This window comes from Talpa occidentalis, unplaced genomic scaffold (genome assembly GCF_014898055.3).
Source record: "Talpa occidentalis isolate TD23 unplaced genomic scaffold, MPIMG_talOcc4v2.1 talOcc4.17, whole genome shotgun sequence".
NCBI lineage: Eukaryota > Metazoa > Chordata > Mammalia > Eulipotyphla > Talpidae > Talpa > Talpa occidentalis.
Window position 1 is genome coordinate 40,973,280 of NW_023601754.1, and position 25,361 is coordinate 40,998,640.

At 49.6% G+C, this 25,361-nt stretch overlaps 2 protein-coding genes across 3 annotated transcripts; one reads left to right on the top strand and one right to left on the bottom strand.

Annotated features, from left to right (window-relative positions):
• Window positions 1-964: 964 nt before the first annotated feature.
• On the bottom strand, window positions 965-12,604 carry LOC119249309 (transmembrane protein 91-like). Of its 2 annotated transcripts, none has more exons than XM_054697179.1 (5): window positions 12,339-12,604; window positions 6,230-6,343; window positions 4,293-4,527; window positions 1,699-1,848; window positions 965-1,072 (listed from the first exon to the last, which is right to left on the bottom strand). In XM_054697179.1, the coding sequence occupies exons 3-5, from the start codon at window positions 4,497-4,499 to the stop codon at window positions 983-985; spliced, it is 447 nt and encodes a 148-aa protein (XP_054553154.1). In that variant the 5' UTR covers window positions 4,500-4,527; window positions 6,230-6,343; window positions 12,339-12,604; the 3' UTR covers window positions 965-982. The 2 variants fall into 2 exon arrangements, with proteins under 2 accessions (XP_054553154.1, XP_037372450.1); XM_037516553.2 differs by having other exon boundaries at window positions 1,030-1,220.
• On the top strand, window positions 12,588-24,854 carry LOC119249310 (B9 domain-containing protein 2). Its single transcript, XM_037516555.2, has 4 exons — window positions 12,588-12,756; window positions 13,133-13,224; window positions 20,968-21,093; window positions 24,253-24,854. Exons 2-4 carry the CDS (start codon window positions 13,137-13,139, stop codon window positions 24,564-24,566), a joined length of 528 nt encoding a protein of 175 aa, XP_037372452.1. The 5' UTR covers window positions 12,588-12,756; window positions 13,133-13,136; the 3' UTR covers window positions 24,567-24,854.
• The last annotated feature ends 507 nt before the right edge of the window (window positions 24,855-25,361 follow it).

The window sequence follows — 25,361 nt, forward strand, 5'->3', positions numbered from 1 at the left end:
CCCCTGGAGGCTGGTGGCACAAGGGATTATTAAGATGCAGCAGCCTATGAAAATTATCTGCAGCCACTGCAGCACAAGTTCAATCCCTGGCCAGGTTGCTACCCACATGGTGCAGTAGACCTTTGGCTTGAAGTGGTGCTCCATGAGCAGCTCAAGGAAGCAGCAAATGGCAAGTAGTATTTTTTTCTGGGAAGGGCTGTTGGAATAGCACTAAACAGACACTGCCCGTCACTCTGTTACTTGGTGACGTCAGGCCCCATGGACAGCACCTCCCAGGTGGCCATTGTGTTGATGCCATAAAGCTCCATCTCTGTCCTCATCTCGGACTATTGAACGGGGCTGCCACAGCTCAGGGAAGCCAACGAGAGGGCACCTCTAGATGGTACCTGAGCTGTTGGGGCCATTTTCTCCCCCAGACCAGGGATTCTACACAAGCCAACAGGAAAGGTAAGGGTGGGGCAACCAGTGGAGACTAGGCTGTTCAGTTGAGCCCCTGAATTCAGTTCTGCCTCTGCTGCTTCATTCTGTTGCATAAAGCAGTCAGCATTCTGTTTGTGGCCCCTGGAACAGAAAGAGCTCAGACAGGCTGCTGTTTACCTATATAATCCACCCATTTGGTCCTCACCACAGTTCTGAGGTGTGGAGAACCTTGGTCCCATTTTGCAAATGAGAAAAGAGTCTCAGAGAAGTCACTGTGGGCAGTTAATGTGAAGGAGGACTAAAGACTGGGTACTCAACTCAAATTCTTGACTGACTCCTCTTCCCTGCCTTTGAGATCCCCCCTTCTCCAGCTCCAAAGTAACAGCTTGGAACACTGGCCCATCCCTTGCTGGTCTCAGGCACCCCCAGCCCCTTCCACCTTCCCCCACACACGGACAGACACGGGTTTGGCTACGAGAGTGCCTGATGTTTAATCTCATGTTTCACCTGCGATGGGGGAGAGGGGTGGTCCAGCTGGCCCCAGTTCTGGATGCAGCTGTCGCTACCGCCTCCTCATCCACCCCAAGTCTCCACTCTGCCCTGGGCTGCCGGCCTCTGGGTTCACGGAGCTGCTGGGGCAGCTAGGGTGGGTCTCGGGAGGCAAGGTAGGCAGCCAGAGTCACCAGGGCCGCTGCGTATGTGCACACGCCCAGCCCCACAGCCAGGACCCCCAGCAGGAAGGCACGGCGGGAGGCAGCCCCTGCCCCCTGGATGTCCCCGTTGGCCCAGGCCTTGTTGGTCTGCGGAGGCATTGACAGTGGTGATCCAAGCATCCCTCAACCCATCCTGCTTCCTTCCACCCTAGCCCGCCCCCATGGACACACCCATATATTCACTCATATTCCCAAAACAGGGAGTGCCATGGTTGGGCACTGGGGATACTGAGTGACGAGGAGAATTATACATATATCGCTGTATGCCCCTGTCCTGACTCATCTGACGCAGTGATCCCATGGCAGCATTACTCCCAATTGACAGGAGGAAAACGAGGCCGTGGGGAGGTTAAGTGGCTTGCCCCAGATCTTCAGCATGCACAAATTCATCACCTTTCAGGGCTACCCCTGTGAAAACCCCCTTTTGCAACACTGAATGTTGCTAAGGGGTTCCTCCTCCTCATCTTTCCCTGAGGCTGGCCCCTCCGCTTTGTTTCCTTTGGTTTGGTTGCTTTTTTCCTCTTATATATACAATCCCCTCCCAGCCACACACACACAGACTGACCTTCTGGGCCAGGCAAAAGGCAGCGATGCCCAGGGGCCAGAAACAGCACAGCATGGAGAAGACAGCCAAGCCGAGGTGGTCGTGGGGTAGGAGCGGGGAGAGGAGGCCACCCCCATCCCAGTCTGAGTCGCTGTCACTGGATGATGTGTCCTGTGGGCAGAGACAACTGGTTGGTCCTTTCCACCCGGCCCTATCCCACTGTTCTGCTCCCCCCCCTGCCCCCAAAGACCAGTACTAGGGTCCCCCTGGACACCCCAAGAGAAAAAAATTCTAAGAGCTAGGCCCTTGACTTTTCTATATCCTGGATACTTTTGAGAGGAGCCTGTGAACCCTGCCTCTGGAGAAAAGCCCCAGCCCCACCTGAAGTTTTTGAATTTAGTTTCAGGGTGTTCCCAGGTCCAGTCACGGGTACTGCTCTTGCCTGCAATCTGAGTTACAAGCCCTTGATGTGGATGCAGACACTATAGAGCACAGGAACCCGCAATAAGGAGATTAGGGGAGACAGGCCAAAATAACTGCAGCCTGCCTCTAAGGAACCTACCTGTTGAAGCGGTATGTTCTAGGTAATTTTATTTTTTAATCTTTATCAAGTAGCTCACAAGAGTGCCTCAGCTTACAGAAGCCAGCCAAATATTCTTTGGAAGACGATACCTGCATTCTAGGCCTCAATAAATTTTTCCTCAAAACAATGTTTTAAATACAATGATCAGCATGCAAAGGCAACCAGGTATTCAGGGAACCACATATGAAAACTAACAGAGATAAAACCCTCAAAGTCTTCAAAACATGGGCTTTTAGATATATCCAGTGTCAAAGTGAAGCTTCCTGCCACCAGGTAGCAGACACTTCAAAAACAATGGCCAAAACAGTCTCTCCCATCCCGCCTGTTTTTACAGTGTGAGTCCAATACTCTGTTGGGGTGAGGTCTGTGTCCCCTTTCCTTGAATAGGGCAGTCTGTGGCTCACTCCTGGTTGACAGAATGTGGTACTATTCTGTCACAAGACTTTTAAGCCAAAGTCAAATGGTTGGGCGGGTTCTTTGCTGAAACACTCATGCTGAAGGTGTCTGACTGCCCTGAAGCCACCATGACGTGAGGAAGCCCAAACCAGCCCACATGGAGAGACCACGTGGAAGCCCCAAGACTACATGGAGATGCCCAGCCCCTGACTGCTCCAGCTCTAGCCTCTGGCCAAGTGCTACCTCATAAAAGACCCTGAGGCAGAATGCCTGACTCACAGAAACCATGCAAGGTGATGACTGCTGGCATAAGCTACTAAATGTTGCAGTGGTTTCATATCCTGCAATAGTAACCAAAAAACCTGTTTAAGAAATAAAAGGGGGCCTCCCCAGTGGCACAGCGGTTGAGCGCTGGGTTGCGAAGCTGCCCGCAGCCCCTGCAGCGCCAGTTCGATCCCCGGCTGCTCCCCGGCCACCAGAGGAGGGTCCCACATGGCGCGCAGACCTCTCCTGCCGCCCGCTGCTCCCCTCAGCAGTGTACTTCGGTCCTTCTGCCTGCTCTGCTCCCCGCTCTTGTGAATTCTCTCACACTCCTGCACTTCTGAATGTACCCCGTGCATGTACAAATAAACAAAACAAACAAATAAACAAATAACTAAAAACATGCCTCTATTAAAAAATAAATAACTACATTTAAAAAAAAAAAGAAATAAAAGGGGCCTCTGGTGGCACAGAGGTTAAAGTCTCAACACCATCAAGCTGTCACCTGCCACTGCAGCATGAGTTTGATCCCCAGCCAGGGAGCTGACCCACATGGCGCAGCAGACCTTTCCTCTCTCACCCACTGCTCCTCTCAGCAGTGTATTTCAGCCGATCCGCCTGTTCTGTTCCCCACTCTGTCTCTGGTGGGTCCTCTCACCATCCCCCACCTCTGGCCTACACCCTAATTCTTGTATGCATAAATAAGTAAATCTTTTAAAAAACAAAACTTCAGGGGACCCAGCTAAAAAGGGCCCCCACCATAGATTAAAAATATGTGCAAGGAATTATAGAAAGTAATACTAATTTGGGGGGCCTTCCCTGGTGGCGCAGGCAGTTGAGCACAGTGCTGTGAAACTGTCCACAGCCTCTGCAGCACCGGTTTTCCATCCTGGCCGGCCGGCGAGAATCCCACATGGCGCGGCAGACCTCTCCTGTCTCGCCCGCTGCTCCCCTCAGCAGTGTATTTCAGTCAGTCTGCCAGTTCTGTTCCCCACTCTGTCTCTGGTAGATCCTCTCACCCTCCCGCACATCTGGCCTGTACCCTGGTTCTTATATGCATGAATAAATAAATCTTTAAAAGAAAAAAAGTAATACTAATTTGCAGGGAGAAACAAGACTGACAACAGTCAGAGGTACATCAGCTTTGGGGAGAGAGTGATGGGGAGAGAACGGGGGTGTCAGATACCAGAGGGGAGACAAAGGGCCAAAGGGAGGGAATGAAGATGAGAGGCAGAGAAAAAAGTAAAGGAGCCAGGGGGAATGGAGGACAGTGGAAAAAAGGAAAAGTGGAGTGAGTCTAAGCTAGAGGCAGATTCCCTAGCAGCTAGCCTGCCGATGTTGACCACAGCTGGACTCCCTAGCCCCTTTCTCCTACCTCGGGGTCTGGGTGCCCTGGCTCCCCCAGGCCAGCGCTCACAGATGGAAGTGATGGTAGGAACGGCCAAGCCCTCGGCGACTCAGCAAAGGCTGTCTCCCGGAGAGGGGGGCCTGGCTCACGCTCACCAGGGTTCTGGACAGGAGGCTCACGGCCTGCACCTGCCAGCAGAGGCTTCTGGAGCTCTGGAAGACTGCAGCTGTCCATGACTGGGGAGAGGTTCCCAGAGGATTTCCTGGGGGCAAAGGAAAAGAAAAGGCAAGGTATCAGAAGTCTCACTTTCCTCCTCTGACTCCTGCAGAAGAGGCTCTAGGCAGAGACTTGCCTGATCAGTGACCCTCACACCCATTTAGTTCCAGGCTTTTCCTCAGGCAAAAACCAAGTCTATTGCTTACTCCAGACCATTGGAAGCTGCCCCTGGGCTATACCTGTCCACCCCTCCCCCAGCCCCATCCTCAGTGACCCTTCATCCTTAGCTCCAGCCTGCACACCCTCTGTGCATACCCCACCGTGCACACACTGAATGCCCAAGTCCCCTGCCACACCCACCCACTGAGGCAGGCTGCACCCCCACATAAGGGACTCCTTGCACACTTCGCCCAAACAACATGAGCTCCCAGAAGACACCCCTCTGGAGCCCCCAATTTTCATACCAACACTCATTCCAAGTGACTTCTTGCACACTCCTAATTGCGCCCCCACTCTCCCCTCCCCATTCAGATCTCCACATTTGCACACATATTCACAGGTTTCTCACAAAAGCACCTGACACACTCCCCTTTTTCCATCATTCCCTTGCACATCTGCTCCCAAAGCCAGTCCAGCATCCCTCCCCTACTCCACCCACAGCTCCCTAAGCACCAGCAGTGAATTCACCTTTACAGACACCTCCATAACATCCCCAACCCATCACACCACAGAGGTGCACCTTCAACTCAACCAAAAAGGAATGGTCTCACCCTTCGATCCCCACGCAAGCCTCCTGCCCTCAATCCTGCCCTGGCTAGAGCCGGTTTCCTCATCAAAGGCTTGCCTCCCCATCCCCAGATAGAGGCGGTGCTCCCCAACTCTCACTCACCAACCCTCAGGCAGAGGGACCTCCTTAGCCCCCTGCACCAACACCCGCCTCAACCCTGCTTCCCGTCAGTAGTGGGGGCTCAATGAGCTTGGCGCTCCCTGGCGACCCCGGCCTGTGGGGCGCTGGATCTGCACTCGGTTACCCACCCCCGAAGGCCCCCACCTGCCGCCCGCAGAGCGCGGGGGCGGAGATGGGGGCGGGGCGAGCCCCGCCCTCTGCTAACCCGGGAGAGGGCCTTGGCGGCCGTGTCTGCCACCCCGGGCGTGCGAGTACAAGCGGGGGTCCCTAATCTCTGAGGACACTCGACCTTGCACGCGCAACGGGGCGGAGAAGGGGACCCCCACCCCATTCTCCAGGGCCTTGCTGGCTTGGCCCCGCCTACACACACACATACAGACACACACACTAACAACGGCAGCCAGGGCTAACAGGTGACTGTTCCAAAGCTCTGCATGTACACGTACGCATTTATTCCTGGCACAGCCTGAGACGCAGGAGCCTTCCCTGTCCTGTTGCACTGGAGGAAACTGGCGCAGAGAGGCGAGGTAATCGGCTAAGCGTGCGGCTGCTCACCAAGCGCGGACTCTCCGGCCCAGTATCGGATACTCCTCACATCGCTTTCTCTAAGGAGCTCTATTTCTATCCCTAGTTTGCAGATAAAGAAATTGAAGCTCACCTGGCCGAAGCAAACAACCTGTGCTGGACCCCGCGGATGGTAACCCAGGACAGCAGTCCTCACCTGCCAGCCCAGGCAGAACCTGGGGGTGGGGGTGGGGGGGGGAGGCAGTGGTGGGATGACGCACTGATGCTCAGGAGGTACAGGTAGAGGTTAGGAGTCAGTGTTTGGACCCACACTGACCTGAATTCCTTTCCAGGATGTTCAAGATATTTGCTGTGTGACCTCTGGGCAGTGGCATCCTCTGTCTGAACCCTGATTACTTTACCGCGTGAAATGGGGTCAATTTCCTGTTTCCTAGGTGTGATAAGATAAAGCACTTAGGTAACATTCAGCAACAAGTGTCCAACATTTACCCAAAGTCTGCCAAAGTAGCACTGTTTGGTGGTGCTTGTTTTATCCTCTACATCCACCTCCATCAGTCCCTATTAGGGGACTCTCCTCTTCCTGCAGGCCTCCACCTCCTCCAGGGGGCCCACCCTGCTGGCACTGGCTTCACCTTCCCAGTAGCCCTTCATCTCACCAGTCCATCATAGAACCTAGAGGACTCCCCTCCTGATGTGGGGTGGCCCAGAGTTCCCTTGCTCCTGGGCTCTGTGCCAAGAGCCAGAAGCTGGAGTTGGCACGGGTCCCACTCCCAGAGAGAACAGATGGTGACCGTGAGTGCACTTGGTACAGCCAGACAACAGGCAAGCAGGGAGACCCAGAGGAAGGCAGCTGAGCGGCAGAGGAAGCAGGATTGTTGTACCTGGGGCGCTGCCCTGTTACTCCCCATCCCCTTCACCTCACTCACTGATTGTTGTGTACCACGTATCAGTGTGAAACAGATGCATTTCTGTCCTTTGTACTTTAAATCTTCCTATATCAGTGTCAGCTCCAGGAGGGCTGGGATTTGAGCTCTTGTTTTCACTGCTGTGCCTCCTGCGCTAGAACAGTGCCTGGCATAAACCGTTGATACCTATTTGTGGGATGGGGGCATGCATTCCCACCAGCCTCAGTGTTTCACCAAAGCCCTGAGTTCTGGGCCTCCCCTGGTGGTGCAGGCAGTTGAGTGTAGCACTGTGTGGCTGTCTGCATCCTCTGCAGCGCCAGTTTGATCCCGGCTGGCTAGCAAGGGTCCCACATGACACAGCAGACCTCTCCTGTCATGCCCGCTGCTCCCCTCGGCAGTGTATTTCATCAGTCTGCCTGTTCAGTTCCCCGCTCTGTCTCTGGTGAATCCTCTCACCCTCCCGCACATCTCGCCTGTACCCCACTTCTTGTATAAATAAATAAATCTTAAAAAAAAAAAAAGCCGAGTTCTATGGGTACTTTTGTCTCCCTTGCCCTCCCTAGAGATTCAGTGACTTCCAGTTAGATCTCTCTGGTCGCCATCAGACTTGTGCAGTCTCCCCAGCTTCACCCCTTCCATGGAATGACAATCCGGGAGCATGAAACACCAGACTGCAGCCAGGATCATCAATGGAGGCTTGAAACACTGATTTTATGAGAAGCAGAATGTTTCTGGATGTGGCACCAGGCAGTAAGAAGCTCTTGTCACCCACAGCCATGCTGTGCAAGGGCCTGCAGCGGTCCGGTAGGTGGTTTGGATGTAAGAAGAGGGCTATAGTCATGGCCCACTGCAAATGGGGCCACGGCCTCCTCACGGCACTGGAGGCCACAGGAGATGATGGAGCCTTGTGCACTACACTACCAGCCATTCTGACCTGTTTTGCTTCTGGGCAAGAAGCAATTCACCTGCATGGACATCCAAGCCAGTGGGTAGGAAGGTGGTTATATGGCCCAGCTTTATGCAACTAGCCAGTCCATCTCCAAAGCCCTGGTGGCCTATTAATAGGAATACACGGATGAGGCTCCCAAGGTGATCGATCAAAGATATCCTTATCAAGTATGAGCCGACCCTGCTGGTGGCCGATCCCCCATTACTGCCAATCAGAAAAATTCCGAGGCCCTGAAATCTATACTCACTACCAGAAGTCCTACCGATACGCCCATCATACGCATCCAGGTTTATAACAAACACTGGTTGTGGGATGTTAAGGTTTTTAAAAAAGGAACGGGATATTTATTAGTCTTAAGTAACTTCCCACAGATTACTTGTTTATTACAAAGGGGGAAAATAGTATTAATGGCAAAGACTGCCAGGTATCACCATAAACGGGTGGTAGAAGTTAACATCGCAGTCATGGGACAAGCTGACATCAGTGCCTCCTGATCTGTCCTGAGAAAGACCTCGACATCATTTCTGTGGTTTCCCTGCCCAAAATGCATCATCTGAATCTCATCATGACAAAACACAAGACAAAGCCAAGTAGCTGGCCTATACTTTTCAAAAAATGTCAGTGTCATGAAAACCAAAACAATAACAACAACAAAAAATTTTTTGTAAGCAGCAGGCCCGTTCTAGATTAGAGGTGACTGAAGAAACATGATGAGTGAAACACAAAGTATGATCCTGGATGTTGGGAAGATACTGACCAAGCATGCTGTTGGGACATATGTAAACTATAAATCAAAGGACATTTTGTATAGTGTTCAATTGACACTGTTGAAAATGTTAAATTGGTTATATAAGAGATTTCTCGTGTTCTCAGGAGGATTTTACTTTTAAAAATAATAAATTATGGGGGCCTCCCTGGTGGCACAGAGGGTTGAGCACAGCACTGTGAAGCAATCCACAGCCTCTGCTGCACAAGTTGGATCCCCGACCGGCCAGGGAGAAACCCATATGGCACAGCAGACCTCTCCTGCCTTGCCCACTGCTCCCCTCAGCAGTGTACTTCGGTCAATCTGCCTGTTCTGTTCCCCACTCTGTCTCTGGTGGATCCTCTCACCCCCCACACCTCTGGCCTGTACCCCAGCTCTTGTATGCATAGATAAATAAATCTTTAAAAAATAATAATAATAAATTATGAATAGGGACATAGAGGTGTGTGTGTACATACAGATACATGTGTACATACAGATGTGTATGTACATATAGATGTGTTTATGTAATGAACACTATTACTGTTAATGCGTGTGTTTGTGTGTGTGTATGTGTGTATTTATGTGTGTGTAGAACTGGGCCAGGGGTTAAGTTTCAGCACTATCACCACTAAGGCCTGAGTTGACCTTAAAACATACCAAATCGGAATGCTCTACTTTTAGATAGCGGGAAAACCTCTGTACATACATATACATACATACCTACATATTCTTATAGGTATGTATGTATATATACATGTAAAATAATTGTGTGTATGTGTATGTGTAAAATAATTGTATGTATATTTATATATATACATAGGCAAAATAATTGAACAAAAACTTCACAAAGGAGGAAATTCAAAATAATCATGAACATTAAAAAAGACAATCAACTAGTCATCGGAAAAATACACATTAAAATCAAAATGAAAATAAAATAAAAATGCCACCAGAATGATTCAAATGATAAAGAACACTAAATGTTGGTGAGGGGTGGAGGAGAGGAGTACAAATTGGTCCAACCACCACAACTGTTAGTCAGTGTTGTAGCTGAACATCTATCACCCTGCAGTTCCATCCCAACCAGACGCAAACACATCTGGCCACCAAAAGACAAATGCTCCAAAACATATGGATTAGAGGTGACTAAACAGGAAAGACAAAGAAATATTGACAGCCACATGCAACAGCATGGATTAATTCCACAAAAACATTGAGCAAAAAACAGCAGACACCATCAATCTATACTGTGTAATTTCATTTATATAAAGTACATTACCAGGCAAAATTAATCCATGTTGGGCCTCTCTGGTGATGCAGGGGTTAAATCTCAGCACTATCAAGCTATACTCAGCCATAAGTTCGATCCTTGGCCAGGGAGCCAACCCACGTGGTGCAGTGGACCTCTCCTGTCTCATCCTCTGCTCCCCTCAGCAGTGTACTTCAGTAGATCCCCCTGTTCTGCTCCCCACTCTATCTCTGGTGAATTCTCTCACCCCTGCACCTCTGGCCTACACCCCAATTCTTGTATTCATAAATAAATCTTTAAATAAAATAAATCCATGTTGTTAGAATCCCAGAGTGGTTATCCTCAGGTGCAACCTGGGCCCCTGATGGTCATGTTCTTGAGCAGAGTTTTGGTTTGGAGACATATTTAATGAAATTTAATCCAGCAGTTCAGTTATGATCTGTGCACTTCAAAAGAGTTAGTTTGGATAAAGAATGTGTCAGATCTTTATACACTAATATGAATAAATTCCAAGATGCATCACTCAGTGAAAAAAGTGTACATACTGTAACAGTCACTATGGAAAACAGTAAGGTGGTTCCTCAATAAACTTGAAATAGAATTACCATATATGACCCAGCAATTCCCCTTCTGAGTATACTTCTGAGTACGTACCCAGAAGAACTGAAAGCAGGGACTTGAGAGATTTGCACACCCATTTTCATAGTAGCAATACTCCCAACAGCCAGCAGGTGGAAGTAGCCCAAGTATCCATTAATAGGTGACTGGATAAAAAAAATGGACTATTATTCAGCCTTAAAAAGGAAGGAACGGGCCTCCCCGATGGCGCAGCAGTTGAGCACTGGGTTGCGAAGCTGCCCGCAGCCTCTGTAGCACCGGTTCGATCCCCGGCCACCAGGCAAGGGTCCCACATGGTGCGCAGACCTCTCCTGCCGCCTGCTGCTCCCCTCAGCAGTGTACATCAGTCCTTCTGCCTGTTCTGCTCTCCTCTCTGGCTCTGGTGAATTCTCTCACCCTCCCGCCTTCTGACTGTACCCAGTGCTTGTATAAATAAATAAATAAATCTTAAAAATAAAAAAAAATAAAGATCTTGCCAAACCTTAAAAAAAAAAGGTAGGAACTTTTTGAGGAGAAGAAGCAAACACAAAGTAGGGCACAATGGACTACGGCGATGGACTATAGGTGCTTTGGTGGCGGGAATACTATGGTTACAGCACTGGAAGAGGGGAGTATTGCCAAAATGCAAAGAACTATGTTTATCAACCTTAGCTCAATATAAATTTTAAAAGTAAATCTAAACGTGCAATTTAAAGTAGGTTTGAATTTTGAAAACCACTTAAAAATCCCATGTAGTTTCCTTCAGATACTTTCTTACTCCAAATTGTCCCATATTTTCATACTACCAAAATATGTCCTCTAGCAAAGCATCGATTATACACAAATATAAGTCAATTTGATCATGCACAGCTATATCGCATTTACCTAATTGCACAGCTGAGCAGAAACTGGAGTCTAAATACTTTGTCTAGCCATTTCGCATTGACTTCACCTAACACTAAAGAGTCACAAGATACCCAGCGCTGGCAACAGTGGAGCCGCTGTGTTATAAGTTTAGATGTAACATTGCCATTTTAAAAAATGAAGTACTGGGGCCTCCCTGGTGGCACAAAAAGTTAAGATGCAACCTATAAAGCTAGCCACAGCCACTGCAGCACAAGTTCAATCCCCGACCAGGGAGATACCCACATGGCACAGCAGACCTCTCCTGACTCGGCCGCTGCTCCCCTCAGCAGAGTATTTCAGTCAATCTGACTGTTCTGTTCCCCACTCTGTCTCTGGTGAATCCTATCAGCCCTCACATCTCTGGCCTGTACCCCAGTTCTTGTATGTATAAATAAATAAATTTTTTTTAAAAATGAAGTACTTTGATTAAAAGTAAGGATCAGCCCGGCAAAACTGAGGGCAGAAGAGGTCATTTAAAAAATTTTGTCCAGAACAGCAAGGGGAACAAAAGCAAAAGCCCCCGTTTTGCTAAAATGTAAGGGAGTAAACTCCTATCGGCCCCTGGGCTGGAGGAAGGAGGGACCGTGCTGAGCGGGTGGGGCAGGCGCTGCTCTGGCCGGTGCCCATTGCACGGACGAGACGACTGACACCCACAGCCGCGCAGTCACAAGAGGAACGCCTGGCCGAATGCAATCTGCAAGGCCCAGGTTTTCTGCAGATAAAGAGGCTTCAGTTCCTCATTTCTCATACTTCTCCCTGCCTTGCTCAGAACCAGCACGAACAGCAAAGAAGCGGGCAGTAATTCTGAGAAGGAAGTCGGATTTATCGGTCGCTGAACCCTCAAAAAGGGGAAGGAAACCCCCGCCCCAACTTCTCGAGCCTGCCTAAGGGAGGGTTATTTCCCGCCCCCCGCCCCCAGTTATGAGGCAGGGGGATGCACACAATGACTTGAAGGGGATGCCCCCCTTAGCCCTGGCGCAAGTGTCTGAGTGGTGGTCCCGGAACGGGAAGGCGTTTGGGATGGGGGGAGGGACGTAAGCCTGGAGTGTAGATGGATCTGCTTCGAGGTACCTGGGAGAAACAGCGATCAAACTTCCTCAGCCACACTCAAGATGGCAGCCGCCCAGCCACGCCCCAAATGGCGCGACCGTGGGTCGTGGCGGGAGAGACGCGTTCCTCAAAATGGAGCGTGGCGGAGAGAAAATGTCCATCACGGCCAGCCCCGCCCCGAGCGGGCGGCCAGGGCCAATCAGCTGGCGGGGTTCAAGCAGCGGTTGGGGGGGGGCTCCTGTTGCCCTAGCAACCACCAAGGAGCCCGAGGCGGGCGAGGCTTCGGAAGGCTCGGAGCCTCCGCTCTCGCTGCTGGGGCGGGCTGGGAGAGGCGCGGGCCAGGCCCGGAGAGCCGGCGCCCGCGGAGAGCGTCAGTCAGACTCATGCGCTACCGCTCCTGCGGCGGCTTCCGCTCTTCCTAACCGTTAGGAGCGCCGAGGTAGGAAAAACGCATGTGCGGCCCTAGGGGCGGGGCCAAGGCGGCCCTACACTTCGACGCATGCGCCTCATGGAGCTGGGCGGGGCCGACGGGGCGGGGCCTTGTGCTTGTGGGTGGAGTCATCGGTCCCTGGGGCGGGGTTTGCGCGGCGCTGGGACGGAGGAAGTGGGCTGCTCAGCTCAGCCTCCCTCCCAGGGGCTCTCCTGGGCGGGCAATTAAGATCATGCTTAAAACCGCAAACTTCCATGGTTTGTCGAAACCAGCGTGGGGTCCCAGCACAGCTCCTTACTTGGCGAGCCTCAGTTTCACCATCCTTCAGATGGAGATAATGATACACTTCCCTCACAGGGCTGTCATTATATTTTCCCCCTCGCAGGGCCATGGCTGAGGTGCACGTGATTGGTCAAATCATGGGGGCCACCGGTTTCTCGGAAAGTAGCCTCTTCTGCAAGTGGGGCGTCCACACAGGTATTCCGGAATCTGATTCATTTCCCCTCTGCCTGCTCCTTGATCCCTCACCCAGTCCCTGAGCCTCCTCTTCCATGGGCACTCAGAACTCTCAGTCGGACCACACTGGCCGCGGGAGTCTGAGGCTCCCTTCTTACCCCTTCCAGTCTCTGGGGGCTCTGACTCCCACAGTCTGAATACACAGTTCCTAGGAACATGAGACTCCATGAGGCTAGCCACAAACATTCCCAATCCTCAAAGCTAACACTAATCCTTCACTGTTTGGACTTTATTCACTGTCGTATGAGTGTCCTGGATCCCTCCCAGATCTTATTAATTCTTTGCTTAATAGTCTCCATTTATTGAGTTCTTACTATATGTAAAATGGAAGTTTTAATCCCAGATTTACAGAGGTGAAGCCATCCTCTATTCATAATTCTCCGTGAGAAGGTAGGAACCCCGTTTTGTTAATCCAAATGGTAGATCCTGGACACACACCTCAGAGGCCCCAGTTGTCAAGCCTCCCCTCAGGAGCAGTATAGTGTGGTGGTACAGTGTAGTGGTTGGGGCACAGGCTACTAGATCTAGGCCCATATACTAACTCACCCACTTATTTAGTAGGGGGAGGTCTTTGGACTTGACCTCTTCAGCCCTCAGTTTCCTTGCCCAAAAAGGAAGCTAATAGCATCTCAGAGGCAGCAGAGCTGAGGTAGAGTGCAGACAGCCTGAGTTCAAAACCTGCTGTTGCTTATTAATTATGTGACCTTGGGCACTTGTGTGTGCCTCAGTTTTCTGGTCTCTACAATGGGAATATTAACAATATTTATCTCTTGGGATCATTGCTCAGCAAGTGCTCCATAAGGGCATGCCTGGCTTGTGTAACCTGGATGGAGTTTTTTGGGTAAGGCCCCGGTATGTTGCCTCGCACAGAGGAACATCCAGGAAACAAGTGTGGGTACCGCCATTATCTCTTCAGGCCCTGGGTCCTTTGTGATTTCACTGGTGGGTAGGTGGGTGGTTGTGATTCCTGGGGAATTTGGGATCCTTTGGTTGAGTAAATAATAGGGAAAAAAAAAATGGTTTCTAGTCTGGATCCTGTCTCTCACCTGCTCTGTTTGACCCTAGGCAGGAATGGTCCCTTCTGGGAGCCTCGGTTTTCTCATATGTAAAATGGAATCATTGTCCTTCTTAGGGCCATTGGGATATCTTGTATGTGAAGATCCTGATTGGGAGCTTGGTATTTTCCTCATCTGACCCAGAAGGAATAGTAACTTACATGACTTACTGTTTCAGCAGGATGAGGGTAGGGGGCCTTAATCCAGCAGAGAGCACACAGGGCTTGGGTAAAGGACTTGGGCTCTGCACTTACACGGATCCCAGTTTGAATCTAGCTCAGTTTATGGAAACTTGGTCTACAGTACCCCAGCACTGAGAACATTGCTTGGCTAACAGGAGGTGTTCAATCCATGTTTATGGGATGAACAGCCAAGTGACTTTCATTCTCAGAGGCTGTTGTTTTACCTGTCAGTTGGGTGTCCGATTAGCACCCACCACCTAGGGTCACTTGTGCAACATTTACTGAGTACTTTCTGTGTCTCAAAAGTGGGGCTTGAAGTTCAGGGGATCCAGCTAAGTACAAGATCCCTACTTTGCTGGGACTCACAGGAGGAGAGAAAAATTTGAATAAGCAGATAAAGAAATGAGAACCATGACTACAGACAAGGGTAGTGTCAGAGCTCTGAGGGAAACCCCCCATCCCTCTGTGTTTAAGGACCTGGACCATCAAAGAGAGAGAAAGGGGGAGTCTTCAAATGTTAAGGAGGGGATTATCTCATCTTTACTCAAAAGAGTAAAGATGAAATTCTCAGACAGAGAGGTCATATTGACTGATATACCAGCTCCTGGATGATACCCTTCCCAGAAACTACATTCTTCTCAGTCATCAAAAACAGAGGCCTCAGGGATTGCCCATTTGATTAGGACAGGAACAAAGGACTGAGCTGAGACCAGAAAGGCCCTTCACTGGTCTTCAACTTCTATCTGTATTCCTGAACAGAGGTTCTTGGGGCCTCATTTGGTTCCTCATACCAAGGTGACATTTATTGGAAGAGGCCTACCCTGGGCATATTGAGAAAGCCTATGGGACCATTTTAGGGAGACTGATCCACAGTAGGTACTAGGAAGAAAAGGGATGATATGCTAGAGACTTCGTTTTTGGATAGGAGGCTAACGCATAACTCTCTGTGAAAGCAGCACATGAGCTAATCCCTAAAGGATGCAAAGCCAGGCTGGCAACATGTAGAAGGGCTTTCTAGGCAGAGGGAACAGTCAATGCAAAGACCCTGAGGAAGAGGAATAAAAATATGACCAGGAGGCTAGAGGTTGGTAAGGGCTAGGGACAGAGATGCGGAGATGAGCTCACAAAAGGAGGTACAGGCCAGGCCACGAGGGGCCCTGTGGGCTGTGGTGGTGTGGAAGAAATTTCTCCCTACCCCTCTGGGTCATTTTCAGGCTGGCTGAGCAATCAAATTAATGTCAGACAGATTAGCAAGAAAAAAGAACAAATTCAATTACATGGGGAAACACCACATAGATGTAGATTCTAAAACCAATGGGGCAAAATGAGTATATGTATCCTGAGCTAAAGAATGGGGTGAGGGTCTGGGGCTTCATGGAGAAAGGAAGGGAACTCACATGGTGGGGTGGGGAACTCAGAGCTCATATGACACAGACCAGACGCTCTGTCATTAGTTGTCTGCCCTGTCTTATAGACAGGTTTCTCTGATAAAAAGGCTCCTTTCCCCTTCTACAACTTTTTTATTTTTTAAAGATTCATTTATTTTATGCATACAAGAACTGGAGTACAGGCCAGAGATGTGGAATATGAGAGAACTCACTAGAGACAGAGTAGGGAACAGAACAGGCTGAAATATACTGAATACACTGCTGAGGGGGGCAGCGGGCGAGTCAAGAGAGGTCTGCTGCGCCATATGGGTAGTTCCCTGGCCAGGGATCGAACCCACGGCGCAGTGGCTACGGGTAGCTTCATAGTGCTGTCTTAACCCCTTGAGCCACCAGGGAGGCCCTCCTCTTTTACAACTTTTTACTTTCATATTTTGCTCCATTTCCTTCCTATTTCCCTTTCCAAAATACCTGTTTTTCTTTAGAACAAAATCTACATTCTTTCCCCTTAATTAAAAACTCAGTTCTGGGCCTCCCAATTGGTGCCGTGCTGTGAAGCTGTCCGCAGCCTCTGCAGCGAGGATTCAAAAAAAAAATAATAATAATAATAAAAACTCAGCTCTATTCCTTATACCTTCCCTTACTGAAAACATGTATCTTACTTCTTTGCTTGCAAAGATACTTTTCCAATTATTTCCATTAGCTTTAATTAATACATTAATTCCAATTCTTAACCCTTAGAAACCTTCATTTCTAATGAAAACTAAGCAGAAAGCAGTTGTGAACAGTTACACCATATCAGATTGGAAAACTTACAAATAAATTTTCATCATTTCTAGGACACTTCCTTGTAGTATAGTTTTTCAGTGGGGCATAAGGCATGTTTACTAAAAGGCCCAAATTTCTTTAGTTCTCCTGAAATAAGAAGCCAAAAGTAACCTTAGTTCATCCAATCATTAAGGGTTCAACAGTTTATCTTATTAGGGAATGATCGACATAGTCAATGAATTTTAACACAGCAAAACTCTAAATGTTTCATGTTACCAAAGATATTTGTGAGACAAACAAAACTACTGCTAGAACGTTCACTTTAAAAGTCTTATCCCATGGACATCTATTTAAAACATTTACTCCTAGCAACTATGTTGAATGGGAGTCTGTCAAGCAAGTTTACCTGACCCGAAATTCCAGGCTGACGTTTCTGGGTTGCAACTGCAAGTCAGTGAAGTATTAAGTCTTGAATTTGGTGACATGAGCTTTGCAGTAACAACTCCATCTTAGGCCTGTTGTCTCTTGATACTAGCGATATTTTTCTTGTTAAATAATATGAGCTTATTTTGATTAATAAACCCATTAATAAATACCGAATGTTCTAACTCTATAGATAGCCTTGTTTTAGATAAAACCATCCATTTTAAGCTAGCTTTCATTTACCAAAAATTATCCCAGGTCACATTAACTCGAATACAAGCATTTGGGTTAGTTTCAGTTGTTTGACAGTGTTTGGAAATAACTTTTATAAATGCTTATTTTTTTAAATTTATTTATTTAGTTATGTATACAAGAACTGGGGTACAGGCCAGAGGTGTGGGGGTGAGAGCATTCACCAGAGACAAAGTGGGGAGCAGAACAGGCAAATCTGCTGAAATACACTGCTGAGGGGAAACAGCGAGCGAGACAGAAGTGGTCTGCTACGCCATGTAAGTAGAGCTCCCTGGCCAGGGATTGAACACATGCTGCAGTGGCTGTGGATAGCTTCATAGGCTGCATCTTAACCACTTACACCACCAGGGAGGCCCTATAAATGCTTATAATTAAACCCACTTACAAGTTAATTTCAGTAATGCCATCCAGAGGTGGGAATGTCACATACATAACACACATGGGAAGACATGCACAATATACAAATGTACAATCAGATATAAACAGACACTAAAAAAAACGTGCTTGTGGTGAGTCACGTACAATGTAAAAACTCATTTTTTAAAAGAACAACTGGGCCCTTTGATGAGCAGTCCCATTGGGGCTGTGGGCCAGAGTCTAGGCAAGGAGCCATCTGCCATCATGGGTGCATTCATATCAAAACCACAAGTAGGGGGGCGTCCCTGGTGGGTTAAGTCTTAGCACTATGAAGCTATCGCTAGCCACTGGAGCACAAGTTTGATCCCCAGCCAGGGAGCTACCCACATGGCACAGCAGACCTCTCCTGTCTCACCCCTGCTCCCCTCAGCAGTGTATTTCAGTAGATCCACCTGTTCTGCTCCCCACTCCGTCTCTTGTGAATCCTCTCACCCCCGCAACTCTGGCCTGTACCCCGGTTCTTGTATGCATAAATAAATAAATCTTTACCAAAAAAAAAAAAAAAAAAAAAGCAAACAGTGAGTAGGTGGCTCAGATTATCTTTGAAAAGTACTACCCGTACCTGGGCTATAATTTCCATAGCAGCCGCCTGTAGAGTTAAAAGGGCTTCCCCTCGCTTCCTGTTTTTTTTCCTCTTGTTTTCTGTGTCTTGTCTCCCTGAAGATTGGAGAGAGAGAGAGAGAGAGAGAAAGAGAGAGAGAGAGAGAGAGAGAGAGAAAATCCATTAAGATAATACCTGAGATGCAAGGCTCTGGGGCTGATACTATCTCTAGATTCCTATTTCTGATATTGCTAAGTGGAGAGTATTTTATCTGCAACGACATTTCGCTTAAGGGAGAAAGTCAGAAAGTCAGAACAATTTAAAAAATCCCTATGGGGTCTGATTATTAGCTTTCCCTTTGGTAAAATTTCTGATCATGGAGTTATTTTGTTAAAAAAAAAAAAAAAAAAAAAAAGATCTTTTGATCCTTTCAGAGAGTTTGTCAGATTTCAGCCAGATGAACAGCAAATATTTCTGAGAATATTGAACAATTTCATGGACCCAAGAGGGTGCAAAGTATATTGTCACTCTAGGACCCAGAGCCCCTGCTAAGGTAGTGGAAAGAAAGGCCTTAAATTTATTTATTTTTTTTTTTTTTTTTTTTTTTTTTTTTTAAATATTAAATTTTATTTTTATATTCCCCCATACAATTGCAAACGCCCCATTCTGACCCCAATCCTTCCCCTCCCGCCCCCCACCCCCCAAAAGTGTCTCTGGTTCATAGTTTTTTTGTTGATTTTGATTTTCACTTTCTTATATTCATTTTCCTGGTCCCTTATTTAAGTTTTCTAGATTCCTGCTATGAGTGAGACCATCCGGTATTTTTCTTTTTCTTTTTGGCTTATTTCGCTGAGCATGATCCCTTCCAGTGCCATCCATGTTGCTGCAAATTGCATGTGTTTATCTTTTTTGAATGCTGAGTAATATTCCATGGTATATATGTACCACATCTTCTTGATCCAGTCATCTATTTTTGGGCATTTGGGTTGTTTCCAAAGCTTAGCTATTGTAAACAGTGCTGCTATAAACATAGGAGTGCAGGTGCTCTTTGGAATTGATGTTTCTGTGTCCTTTGGGTAAATACCTAGGAGTGGAATTGCTGGATCATATGGAAGCTCTATGTTTAGTAGGTCCAGAAATCTCCACACAGCTCTCCATAGTGGTTGGACCAGTTTGCACTCCCACCAACAGTGCACAAGAGTTCCTTTTTCTCCACATCCTCGCCAACATTTGTTGTTGCTAGTTTTTTTAATATGTGCCATTCTCACTGGTGTGAGATGGTATCTCATGGTAGTTTTGATTTGCATTTCCCTGATTACAAGTGATGTTGAACATTTTTTCATATGTCTGTTGGCCATTTGCATTTCCTCTTCAGAGAAGTTTCTTTTTAGCTCTTCTGCCCATTTTTTGACTGGATTATTTTCTTTGTTGTTGCTGAGTCTCATCAGCTCTTTGCAGATTTTTGTGATCAGTCCTTTATCATTAGTGTTGGGTGCAAAAATGTTCTCCCAGTTGGTGGGGTTTCTCTTTGTTTTTGTTATTGTCTCTTTTGCTGTGCAGAAGCTCTTTAATTTGATGTAGTCCCAGCTGTTTATCTTTCTCTTCACTATCACTGCTTTGGGTGATGTGTCTGTAAAGATGTCTTTGATGTGCAAATCCCGTAGTGTTTCGCGAAAGGCCTTAAATTTAAACCAGCTTCCGTTTCCTTTTTTTCCTTTCCTGTTCCTGTAGGTACCCAGATGCTAACTGCTAAGAAACTCTAAGTAAAAAACAAACAAACTTTTCAAATATAGTTTTTCCAATTCAAAGTATCCTTATCTGGCCATTATCTTAATAATCCAAATAGCAATTCAAACCAATATGCCTTTTTTCTGGTTTCCCAAGATAGAGATAATTTACTCCTGAAGAATATAGTTCTAAGAAAAACTGCAGAGAGCCAGCACTCTCTTCCCTAGTGGTGGAGACCAAGGAGGTTATAAAACCTTGGCCTTAGGGCAAAGAAACTAGAAAAATTCTTCCCTTAGGTTCTTTTGGGTTTTATTTAGTTTTGTTATGTTTGGTTTACATGCACATTAGCAATTTCAGCTAGGCCTGAGGGCAGCCTTTAGTTCTACAGAGTACCTCATGGCATGTAAGCTGTCTGGAGAGGTTGGCAGGTGGTCCAGTGCCAATCTGAGCCTCTCAGTGACCAACCTATCCTTGAGGTGGCAAGTGCTCTAACAGCTTTTCATTGCTTGACCCATACCCACCAAATTTGCAGCTGCTTGTCGGCCAAGATTCCCTTAGCAATAGCTGTACCTTACGTGTGTATTCATTCCCTACCGTTCTCCACATGACGGTAGATAAAAGCAAGGAACACAAAGACCTTCTCTGGGAGGAATAGAATCAAAAGATCAACAGTTCTCATACCCAAATTAGAAAGAATACATTATCATTACACCCACTTTACAGATGAGGAGACTGAGGCAGGGAAAGGGAACTTCCCCAAGGCTGCATAGGCAGGAAAAAGTAGTCCCAGGAGCTGAACCCAGGCATTTGGCTCCAGAGTCCACGCTTTGTGACTTCCAAATGCCAAGGAGAGAAAGGAGAGATGGGGTTCTCCCTCCACCAATGGCATCCCTTCCCAATGATGGCCTGCCACCTCTACCCCCCATCTGTTTGTGTCGTGGCTCTCATTGCAGGGGCGGCATGGAAGCTCCTATCGGGCCTGCGGGAAGGCCAAACACAGGTGGACACCCCCCAGATCGGGGACATGGCGTACTGGTCCCACCCCATTGACCTGCACTTTGCCACCAAAGGTCTCCAAGGTAGGTTCCAGGCTTGCATCCCAGGCCAAATTGAGGGAATGGGGCTAGTAGCACCCAGAGCTGCTGGGGCTCTGCACATCAAGTTCTATCTCTGCTCCCTATTGCCTTTCCCCACCAAGCTTGGCCCTGGAGAAGCTGAACTGTATCCCTGGTCTAGAAGGTGTGGGACCAGGGCAGGGGTTAGGGCTGGTGGAGAGAGGGCAAGGTGTGACCAGGGTGAGGACTGGATAGCTTTTATTTTTTTAAAGATTTATTTATTTATGCATACAAGAGCTGGGGTGCAGGCCAGAGGTGTGGTGGGTGAGAGGATTCACCAGAGACAGAGTTGGGAACAGAACAGGCAGATCTACTGAAATACACTGCTGAGGGGAGCAGTGGGCAAAGACAGGAGAGGCCGCCCTGCCATGTGGGTCACCTCCTTGGCTGGGGATTGAATTTGTGCTGTAGTGGCTGCTGACAGCTTCACAGTGCTTAGACTTAAGCCCTTGCACCACCAGGAAGGCGCAGGGTATCTTTTAAAGACAGGCCAACAGTGTCTTTAATCAGGAGGAACTGGGAGGAGGTTAGCCGGCCCCCCATTCCCGGCCCAACCCCCATCCCAGGGCTGGTAGCTGTTCTGCAGGCAGGAGTTCTCAGCTTGAGAAGTGAGGTACTGCTTAGAGGGGAAGTGAGTATGTTGGGGAGGAGAGTTACCAGAAAAGCTTTTCTGGTAGAAATTTTGGGTCCTTGGAGACAAGTAGTTTCTAAGAATTGATCTAAGTAAAGATGCTATATATTTCAACAACATGAATAATATCTACTGATTGCCTGCCCTGTTGCCCAGGCTGTGTTGGGTAAGGCCAGGGAGAGGTCATTGATTGAGATAGCCCCCAAGCCCTGTCCTCTCAGGCTTTTTCATCCCAGACACTGGCAGCCCCAAGTGGGCAGGGCTGTGATAGGGGATCCTAAAGGCCCGTGGAAGCCCAGAGGAGGTACCTGACTCTGCTGGTAGTTCACCGAGGGCTTCTGGGAGGAAGGATGTTTGCGCTTTGTTGTGAAGGGCCAATAGATGCTGATAAAGCAGAGGGCTAGAAGGTGGTTCTAGGCCAAGAAGTTGGTTCAAGGGAGAAAGTCAGCAGGGGCATCTGGAGGACCAAGACTGAAGAGATGAGGAGACAAGGGGTGGAGGGGGGTGGGCTATTCAGACGCTGAATGCCAGGCCACAGAGCTGAGGCCATCTCCTGAAGGCGCTGGGGAGCAAGAGCAGGCTACTGATTGCAATCTTAAAAGATTCTCTGGCTGCCCTGTGGGTGATGGATTGCCGGGTAAGACAGATAACTGCCCTTTCAGCCCTGCAGACACCATGACCCCTATGTTGTCATCCTTGCCTCTTTTCTCAACCCCCGATTCTGTCCATCAAGGAATCCAACTGGCTCTACTTTTTGAAATGCATCCTAAATCCTGTAACTTCTCCTCCCTCCTCTCTTTCAAGACCCAGATCTGCCCGCCCTCACCTCTCCTGAATGATCACAGTAGGCCCACCCCCATAGTGTGGGTCCCTGTGAACACCTGAATCACCTCAGGTGTTCGCTCCATTCAGACCCTCCATGAGCAGCATAAAAGCCCAAACTTTACCATGATCACAAGGCCCTGCACAGCCTGATTCTGTCACTACTTTCCCTCCAGCCACACTGATTCCACTGGTGTGTTCCACCTCAGGGCCTTTGCACGAGCTGTTCCCTCTACACAGAGCACTTTTCCCTAGATGTGCACTTTTCCCTTCTCTCCTTTATTTTTTTTAAAGATTTATTTATTTATGCATACAAGAACTGGGGTACAGGCCAGAGGTATTGGGGGGCGGTGAGAGGACTCACCACAGAGTGGGGAACAGAACAGACAGATTGAAATACACTGCGAGTCAGGAGAGGTCTGCTGCGCCATGTGGGTAGCTCCCTGGCCGGGGATTGAACTCATTCTGCAGTGACTGCGGACAGCTTTGTAGGTTGCGTCTTAACCCCTTGTGCCACCAGGGAGGCCCCCTTCTCTCCCTTAAACACTCAAGTGCCGGGCCTCCCCGGTGGCGCAGTGGTTGAGCGCTGGGTTGCGAAGCTGCCTGCAGAGGCCTCTGCAGCGCCAGTTCGATCCCCGGCTGCTCCCCGGCCACCAGAGGAGGGTCCCACATGGCGCGCAGACCTCTCCTGCCGCCCACTGCTCCCCTCAGCAGTGTACTTCGGTCCTTCTGCCTGCTCTGCTCCCCGCTCTGGCTCTGGTGAATTCTCTCACCCTCCCGTGCTTCTGACTGTAGCCAGTGCTTGTATAAATAAATAAATAAATAAATAAATAAATCTTTAAAAAAAAAAAAAAAGCGAAAATAATCCATAGAATGGGGGAAAATATTTAAAAAAAAAACAAAACACTCAAGTGTCACTTTCTCAGAGAAACTTTTCTTGATCACCCCCTTTCTAAAACTGCACCCCACCCCCACCCTGCCCAGCGTTTTTTCCAGAGCAGTTATCACCATCTGACATACCCTATAATCTGCTTATGCACTACATTCGCTGTCTAGGATGTCGGCTATCCAAGGGAATTTTTGTCTGCTCTGTTCACAGCCGTGTGCCGGCTTCTAGGAGAGGGCCTGGTACAGAGGGGGAATAAGAATGGAGGTGAAATGGGGCCAGAGGGCTTTGCCTTCAAGGCTCAAGAGCCAAACTGTACACCGAGGACACTGGGGAACCTCTGGAGGGGGAGGAAGATGCTTCCAGCTGCCGGGTGGAAGGTGAATGGGGGGGGTCACAGCTTAAAGGCCTGAGCCCAGAGAGGAGGACAGGACAGGGCTGTGGGGAAGGAAAGAGGGAGGCATCTAGAGACATGACCCAAGGGGCTCATGTGCCCTGACATGGGGGCACAGAGGAGGCTACAGAGGGCAGTCTGTAGAGGCTAGATCCAAAGGGCCATGAATGCTGAGGAGACTGGACTTTACACTGAGGGTACTGGGGCACCAGGGAAGCGTTCTGAGCAAGGGAGGGACATGATGTGGAAAGATCATTCTGGCTACAGTGTAGACATGGGAGTTCAAGGAGGAGGATGTGGCAGAAACCCCGAGAAGGGACAGAGGGGTATCTGGGAGCAGGTGGCTAGGCTATACCTCCCCTCTTTACCGCCTTCCCTCCCATCCTGCAGGCTGGCCCCGGCTTCATCTACAGGTGTGGTCCCAAGACAGCTTCGGCCGCTGCCAGCTGGCTGGTTACGGCTTTTGTCATGTGCCCAGCAGTCCAGGGACTCATCAGCTGGACTGCCCCACATGGCGGCCCCTGGGCAGCTGGCGGGAGCAGCTGGCTCGGGCCTTCGTGGGTGGTGGCCCTCAGCTGCTGCACGGGGATGCCATCTACAGCGGGGCTGACCGCTACCGCCTGCACACGGCCGCGGGTGGCACTGTGCACCTCGAGTTGGGCCTGCTGCTGCGCCACTTCGACCGCTATGGTGTGGAATGCTGAGGGACCCTGCCAGACTGCCCCATCCGTATCCACACCCCCAGACCCCCCGGGAGGGGCAGGATGGCACAATGGTCAAAAGAGTGGGCTCTGGGGACAGTCAGACCTGAGCCTGCGAAGGTAGGCACTGCTTCTGTCCCGCTGGGCCCTTCAGGCAGTGACTGCCACTCCGGAGTCCTGTTTCCCCAGCTGTAAAATGGGGCGGTCACATGTGGGTGAGAAGAGGCAGCTTAGCAGGGAGAGTGCTCAATAAAGGCGAGCAGCTCCGCAGTGTTGGTGCCCGCCTGACCGCCGTCAGCCTGCGTCAAGCCCCGCCACACCCTCCTTCCTCGGGGTCCCTTCTCGGGGCAGACCCGCGTCCTCATCGCCTCCGCCTCAGCCTCTCCCTCCTCCCCACGCCGGGGGCGTCCCTTTCCCTCACGGCCCCCCTCCTTTGCTCCACCGCCCCCACTTTCCTCCACTGAGCCCCGTACCCTGTGACCCCTCCTCTAATGGGCCCCGTCTCCATTCTCCCTCGGTGGCCCCTGCTCAGCGCTCCAAGCGCGCGAGTCTCCGTGGACCGCCCGGGTAGCGCGCGGCCGCCAGGAGGCAGCACCCCCTCGGCGGGGCGGAGCGGGGTGCCCACCCCTCCCCCCGGGGCCTGAGGGACCCCCCTCAGAGCCCGCCCACGCGGGGTGAGGGTGGCTCGGCCCCCCCATGCCCTCCCCCTGGGAGCCGCCCCCGCCCCGCGCGCGCTTCCTGGGTGGGGCCGGGCGGCTTCAAAACCCCCCGCCGCCCGCCCGCGTCCCCACCGCGCGC